At 33.8% G+C, this 8894-nt stretch overlaps 1 protein-coding gene across 1 annotated transcript; it reads right to left on the bottom strand.

The window, feature by feature from the left end:
• Positions 1 to 1867, bottom strand: LOC129253461 (uncharacterized). The gene has a single exon (XM_054891845.1). It carries the CDS (start codon positions 1865 to 1867, stop codon positions 8 to 10), a length of 1860 nt encoding a protein of 619 aa, XP_054747820.1. The 3' UTR covers positions 1 to 7.
• Between the last annotated feature and the right edge of the window lie 7027 nt (positions 1868 to 8894).

Genomic DNA, 8894 nt, shown 5'->3' with positions numbered 1-8894 from the left:
TAAAATACTAATAATTATATTGTAAGTGTATATTCCAAGCCCTCTCTAGTAAAAATGATATTCCACTCAATCCTATTCCGACCCAATATGCTAGCCACACCCATTCGAGCTCTTTCAATGTGAGCATCTCGCTTTTATATTTATTACTGGGGTCTTTAAGATCAATACGTCCTAATTTGACCATCGCAAAGAAAGTTTTTTTATACCAGAAATTTAATAAACCAGATTCTTGTGACCGTAGACAAAAATCGCTCAAAATATCCTTATACATCGAGTTCTCACTTATGGGTAGACTCAGTAGGGAGCCCTTTGTGTAATACAGACTTTCCGATAAACGAAATATTGGATGCACAAAATACTTTTGTCGCTCTTCAATTATTGGCCATGTCATTGTGGCCATAACGTAACCATATTGCGAGTCCAGTTTACGTATATTATCCTGATATTCTTCAAAAGTCTTCACAACCTTGAAAATATGGCTATGTTTGTTCCAAAAAGCTTCACCACGATAGAATTTTATCGCAGCTATATCTGGTTCCGCGACTTGTATCTTCAGATTGCGTTCAGCAACTTGTGTGAACTCCTCAATGGGTTTCTCGTGTGGCGGAACTGTGAACCAATTTACCAAATTCGTGGAGAAGAAACTATTTATGGTACCACCTAATGCGAAGATTAGCATGAAGAGGATGCGTCGAGAGATGTAGTTGAATCGTATGGAGGAGGACTGGCAAAGAAGACCACGCAGCAAATCCAAATGCCAGGGAATTATAAGAAACCACAGCATTTTACGATTCCAACGAAAACTTCTGAGTGTCAGTTTTACTTGAATCACATCAACAACACATAACAACCACACAATGGTAAAGAGCGTAGCTATAACTGGGGGTTCAAATACCATGATAAAAAAGGAGAATATTTCCAAAGTTGGCTCCATCGGCAGCATGGTTAGCCACTGAAAGAACGATACGGGATAGATGTATTCATGTAAATTTGCTTCCTTTTGAGGAGTCGATAAACTCGCACCTACATCAATCGAACCGTTGCGTGCCGCTTGGCGTATTTCCTCCATATAGAGCACATGTTCTGCAGTTGGTTCATAAAGCTCAGGCAACCATAATGAAAACTTGTGTCTCCTAGCAAACGTCTTCAGAAAGAAGCCAATGTAGCCTTCCAAAATGAGTGTTTTATTTCTCCTGAACAACATGCTCATCGGCTCAACTTGGTCAACCAATGTACGTAATTTCTTTCCACCCACATCCTTAAGACGATTTGGATAGATGGGAGAGGTGGAGCGCATGTTCCGAGTTTCCAATTCGAAAGAGGGGAATTGGTTGAATGAATGGTAGACGTGTGTAGTTGCGAAATCCCGATGTATGAGTATAACGTTTAGAAACTTTAGCTGCTCGCAATTTTTGAAAAATGTCACAATTTCAGATTCGGTACTAGATGCAAGATTTTCGTTGTATATAGCCAAGATACTTCTCGTGCGTATGTGTTGCATATCCATACCAAATTTGAGTAGAAAGTTCTTATTGATAAGACTCTTCATGCATACTACTGCTAATAGGTAGCTGTTGCCAGTGTTGCGTACATACACAGTTTTGCTTTCGTTCAGCTGAAGGACTGGTAACGCGAAATTCAATGGTAACTGCTCGTCGACACAATCCGAGGGCAGGTTTCTTAGCAGGAAAAAGCTATAAATCCTCCTTTCCACTTGAACTCGTTGCAAGAGATTTTGGAATCCCTGTGTAAAATTGGTAGTGTTCGGTTGTATAACCGCAAAGTTGTTATAATTGATTGGTATAGCAGCCGCGGAAACTTCTAAATACCACGACCAAACGCAGCAAACTAGTAGCTGATACAACATTTTGTGGCGAATGCTCAAGAGGTTTTCAATAGCTGGCAATTAAGATTATGGTTTGTAGCTTTTATATTAAAATTTGTTGACATGGAAAAATTGTGAGTAACGACATATTTACATTGGTTATTTGCGCAGGTAATTCATTTGACTGTGATAAGTAATAACCTGTGCGGATGATTTGACACATTTTTACACGTGATATCCCGCCTTATGTTTTTATTTACCTCCACAAACTGCATGATTGGAATTTGTAGCTTTATCTACTTACACAATTGCGTGTGCCTGTGCATACAATTTCTTCAAATTATTTTGCAATTTTTAATTTTTCCTCAATTTTACTTTTCATATGGGATAAAATGGAGGTGTTGTACTTTATTGCAGGTCAACATTGAAAATTAAACTTCTAGCTAAAACGAAAGACTATGAAACAGAATTTATTACTGCTGACATAACAAAAATACTACTCCCTACATGAATAACCATCAGATACGTTTTTTTTTGAGCCATCAATGTGTTTTGTTGAATGTGACTAAGTGATTGTATTCATTTATTTATTTATTTAATATTTAAACTTTAAATAAATGTAAACTACTTGACCATGCATCTGCGAAGCGTGACAGATTGTCAGGTTTTGCCATCAGAAGCCCAATTGTTATAGTAATTTTGGCTGTCATGTCACCGGGGATTCGGCAGCAGAATTTTGCATGCTAATTTCAGGCATATTTGCACGATGGAGAGAATAATAAGGTCGCGCCCAACGTTAATTTGCTCTAAGCGAATTTGACAATATCAGCCGATTTTCGTGATGTCACACTCAAATCACTCCCAATCGGTGATCAGTGTGACCGGATTACCTTTTTCGTAACTTGATTTAGCCCTTTTTGCTCTCTGGCCTCGCAGGTTTAGTTCTTTCATTTTGACATTTTTCTAGTCTCTTAAAAAAAGAGGTTGTCTGTAAAGTCGGTTTACTGACGATAGTTTAACGTGATAACGTCATAAGAAAATATTGATGGAATGGTTGCAATTTTCAAAACAAAATTTTAATTTTATTTGTTTGATAGATATTTTGTATGGATATAGAGAATGAGTCAACATTAACATAAAATAATATACTTTAACATAACATAACATAACATAACGTAACATAACATAACATAACATAACATAACATAACATAACATAACATAACATAACATAACATAACATAACATAACATAACATAACATAACATAACATAACATAACATAACATAACATAACATAACATAACATAACATAACATAACATAACATAACATAACATAACATAACATAACATAACATAACATAACATAACATAACATAACATAACATAACATAACATAACATAACATAACATAACATAACATAACATAACATAACATAACATAACATAACATAACATAACATAACATAACATAACATAACATAACATAACATAACATAACATAACATAACATAACATAACATAACATAACATAACATAACATAACATAACATAACATAACATAACATAACATAACATAACATAACATAACATAACATAACATAACATAACATAACATAACATAACATAACATAACATAACATAACATAACATAACATAACATAACATAACATAACATAACATAACATAACATAACATAACATAACATAACATAACATAACATAACATAACATAACATAACATAACATAACATAACATAACATAACATAACATAACATAACATAACATAACATAACATAACATAACATAACATAACATAACATAACATAACATAACATAACATAACATAACATAACATAACATAACATAACATAACATAACATAACATAACATAACATAACATAACATAACATAACATAACATAACATAACATAACATAACATAACATAACATAACATAACATAACATAACATAACATAACATAACATAACATAACATAACATAACATAACATAACATAACATAACATAACATAACTTAACATAACATAACATAACATAACATAACATAACATAACATAACATGCTGTTCAAGCAAGGTAACGACGCATGAGCAAGATAACGACGCATTTTTTGGTGCGTGCAGCCGGCTACATAGAATTATAAGACGTTATCACGTCAAAAAATAATAATAACATTAAAACAACAGGTGTTATTAACAAACTTGGTTTTATTTTAAATTCTTCAAGTAAATCAAATTAATAATAATCAATAAGAAGGCATATGCAAATACAAATACGTGAATTTATATATGTACATATGCGCATATACATACACATATACGCTCACTTAAGTAGGAGAGAGCAAGATGTCGAACGTTGCCGTTCGTTTGCTTTGTCGTTCGCTCCGCGCTTTCGCTTGCAGTTCATTCAAGGTAATGGCAATGAGCAAGGTAACGGCAATGAGCAAGGTAACGACACATTTTTTCGTGCGTGCAGCCTGTTAAATCGAATTATAAGACGTTATCACGTCAAAAAATGTGATGTTTGTAATTGTGTAGAATATAAATTGCTTTTAAATTAGTTAAATAATCCATTCAGTTCTATTTAGATTTACTTTTTTATCATCTGGTCACATTGTTAGCGATTGCGAATACTGCTGGTATTCGTGTTATTCGTGTAAAATGCCCATTCAAAGAAAAAAACTACAAAATCTTTATTGAATTAGATACTTGAAAAACTTTGTATGCATGACACATTTTTTATGTGCATGCTTTCTTAGATAAAGGTTTTATGGCTATGTGCAATAGACTGTATTGGAACTGAAACATAATAGAGTTTTAAAAAGTCCATCCTTGTATTAAAAACGTACGTTAATAGAATTTCTTTAAAAAAAAGGCTGAAAAAAACTTTTGTGCTATATTTGCTATATATGTACTTTCTCAAAAAGGTCGTTATGGTTTCCTCCATATTATCTGGTATTTTTGTTTGATTTTTACTAATAAATATACCCTATGGCTTTAATTCGTATTCAGTAAATTCAATGGCTTTTAAAAATTGATAAAAATATTTTAAATGTTAAGAAGAGTTGAGAGAAGACGATCTAATATTCTTGCACAAAGGAGCAAAAAATGGGATTTACACTCTCAAAATATCAAATTTTATAAGAATCATCCAAAATCTTCTCAGTATAAGCGTTAAATGCAGGGGCGGCCTTTATAAGACTACCTCTTGTCCATGGTACAATAATAAAGGCTATTCAGCTATGAAAACTTGAAAGCAATTGTACAAAAAAAAGGAGAAGAACCAACACTGAATGTTCTTAGTTACATTACAAGAATGTATGAAATAATGCTACTGCCGCTACAAGAAAGAAGCGGTTGCACTTTAATTATAAATTAATCCGTCGCTACCATCACACACTTTAAATATGTGTAATTTAAAAAATCGAATTAGCATGGAAAATTTCAGTCTGAATGCAAAATTTACCCTGATATACGTAATGACTTAATGACATACTAGCGCCTGCAAAAGCCGCTAATAATTCCCCAGCTCAAAATTTGATCAGCAATTTTGCTTTAAAGGAAGAGTTTTAATTTGATGGGTTAACTCAATGAGAAATTTTGATATCAGTCGTGGGTATCATTTCAAATGCCATTGGAGAGGATGGCATTCCTTGAAAATTGTGAAACTATTTTAGGCACTTTAACGCTTATTATTAATCACTGCTTCACAATTTCATGTTTTCCAAAAGAGTGGATAAAACTGGCATCATTGCTGCAGCCAAAGAGTTCATTGCTTTTAACCCTAGTGGTTATAGGTCTTCAAGGTACGCCCCACTGCTGTCTGGGTTTAGCTGCTCTACTGCTAAGTTAAAAATACTTCATGGCATAGGGGTAAGGTTTGGCAATGTTTAACTCTTTTTCGCCTTCTGGATTTCTCTAAAGCATTTCATTCGGTAAATCGTGACCTTTGTGGCAGAAAGCTTACGCACTTTTTTTTATTTTAGAACTTTTCATTTTATATATTTGAGTGAGTGAGTACCAATTCGTTTTCGTGTTAGTATTCCCATTCGGTGGGCTCACTTAGAATCAGTCCTTTCCCACTTTGAATTTACTGAAATACTTCAGAAAACGAGAAAAATTGGGCAAATATAAATTTTTGCGTATTTTGTCTTTAACACTTGTATATTAAAAAATGAAAATTCAACGTAATTTTTTAGCCACTTAAAACTTTCAAATAAAATTAAAAAATTATTATAATACATAATTGGTGCGTACTCTTCTGTTAGATGCTTGGTCGAGCTCCTTCTTACTATATATTTGTGGTGTGCGTGTTGATGTTGTTCCACAAATGGAGGGACACAAAGTTTTCAGCCGACTGCGAATGGCAAATGGCGACCACTATTAGAAAAATGTTTTTCCTCATTTTGGTGTTACATGCACGGAGATTCCAACCTACATCCTCCCGAGTGGTAGTCACGCACCAACCCATTTGGCTACGGCGGACGGCGTACATAACTTAACATTTTCTGAAAATCTCGATTGAAAAGATGAAAATTTATAGAATTTTTCAAAATTTTGTATGAAGCATGAAAAATATTTAAAAAATAAAATAACATAAGGAAATAAATACAAATTTTAACTCGAAAAATTAACGACTAACCCAGAAAATTTTTGCTCGAACATTTCCTCGAGTATTAAAATAAGTATCTTTGTTCCGAAGTTGAAGTTCATTGATACAAATTTCAGAATTATTTTATCATAAAGAAATGTTAATCACTGGGGTCTATGGGCCTTTTCCTGTTAGGTTTTGGAAAAGTCACATAGGAGTATTTTATAAAAATTTGTGTCAGCAATTTTTTGCATTTTATGCCACCTCACAATGTTATCTATAAATCTTATTTCAAATGTTGCTTACAACTTTATCTTTAATACGAGCTATAGAATTTGCAAATCTGCTTAATATTCCTTTTTTTTTAATTTCGTAGCATTGAGCAATTACTTTTTTTTATTTTCGTTTCAATCATCGGAATTTTTGATGAACCCTTATTGTTACAACTACTGTGTCAACACCATTGGCCGCAACAAAAAATTACACCATTTTTGCTCAGTGTGAAATACGTGTAATTAACTATTCCCTTGGGGACCGAAGTGCCGATTTTTAAGATATTTATCATATCAAATACATAAAAAATATACCTTAATAAATACATAAGTTGAAGTGACTGCAGCTGGGAATAATAATAACAGCATTTGTATCTGAGTTTCAATAATATTTATAGACGACTGCTTCCAAATTATTCGAAACTAATATTAAAGAAAGATTTTACTTTGCTACCAAATGCCTGATTTCTCCCAATCAGCATGATTTTGTAACAGGTAGGTCCACTGCCTCCAACCTAAGGTTTCCAGTGAATATTGTATTGAATCATCTTCGTGTGGACGTGGACTTGATTGTATCTACACGGACTTCTCCAAGGCCTTTGACACTGTGTCAAATAGAATTCTTTAGTGAAACTGGGGTCTCTTGGCTTTCACTCGATTTTCCTTTTATGGTTAAAATTTTATATAAGTGGAAGGAATTGTCTTGCTTCAATTCAGGGTGAGTTTTCTGCCCCTTTCATTGCTACTTCTGCGGTACCTCAAGGTAGTATTCTGGAATCTCTTTTATTCGTCTTATTTATAAATGATATTAGTAGATGCTTTTCATTTGCCAGGCACCTATTACATGAAAATGACTTACAAATTGTTGCCTCAATTAAAAACACTGAGGAGGTGCGTAGGCTCCAGGCTGACCTTACCGTCTAACACCGTTTCTTGGTGTACATATTCATGCATCTGTTTAAATTTGAAAACACTTTTTCAAGTCACTCTAAGTCTCGTGATATTCTACAATCCGTTTTTTTCCTTCCCTAGTCATATTAATTATATTAACTCAAAAGATGTTTCTTAAATATGCCCTAAGATCTCTAACATTTGAAGTCACTTGAGTGTAGGAGGACGATTCTATTGCTTTCTTTTGTGTTTAATTTAATTCAAGGTGACAATGATTGTGCGTTTCTGTCGCAAAGCTCTTACCCTTTTTATCTCAAAATATTTACAACGAATTTTGAGTTCAATACACCTGGCGGCCGCCGTAGCCGAATGGGTTGGTGCGTGATTACCATTCGGAATTCACAGAGAGGTCGTTGGTTCGAATCTTGGTGAAAGCAAAATTAATAAAAACATTTTTCTAATAGCGGTCGCCCCTCGGCAGGCAATGGCAAACCTCCGAGTGTATTTCTGCCATGAAAAAGCTCCTCATAAAAATATCTGCCGTTCGGACGCACACCACAAAATAGGAGGAGGAGCTCGGCCAAACACCTAACAGAAGTGTACGCGCCAATTATTTATTTTATTTTTACACCTATTGTTCGCACACTATGCGGATTTAATGACGTCTCGAATTCCATATATTAGGGTTTTAAAATAACTAAAATCAATTCTCTTCTTTGTTACATCATTTAATTCGTTATATAATAGTATTGTTTTTAATTAAGTGATATTTTAGTTTTAGATCATTTTATTTGTTATTCTATTGATATATTGTTTATATTAGCACTAAGGCTAAAATTTAAATAAATAAAATGTAATCATTCAAACATGGCAAATTTCTTCATGCGGTGGCACTTATTCCAGATTTTCTATTGTCTGTGAGTTTGCTTCGTACAGGGTGGGTCATATAGCGTTTGCTTTTTGAACCACCATAGTTCATAATTTACTTAAAGGTTTGACATTTACGAAATGGGACGCTTTACGCTTGAACAAAATCGGGAAATATTGAAAACCTTTTTCCAAAGTGGTGAGTCTTTTTCTTCTTCCGAGGTTACAGTAATTGGCGAGCGTTACCGTGACATGCTCAACGAGTTTTTGTTTCCAAAAATTGAAGAGGATGACATGGGCGACATTTGGTTTCAACAGGACGGTGCAGCTTGTTACACTGCCAAAGTTACACTCGACCATTTTTGAATGCCGATATCGATTGGTCGCCTCGGAGCTGTGATTTAAGCCCGTTGGATTATTTTTTGTGGG

Source organism: Anastrepha obliqua, chromosome 1 (assembly GCF_027943255.1).
Source record: "Anastrepha obliqua isolate idAnaObli1 chromosome 1, idAnaObli1_1.0, whole genome shotgun sequence".
Lineage (NCBI taxonomy): Eukaryota > Metazoa > Arthropoda > Insecta > Diptera > Tephritidae > Anastrepha > Anastrepha obliqua.
This window is presented reverse-complemented; position numbering and strand designations above follow the sequence as displayed.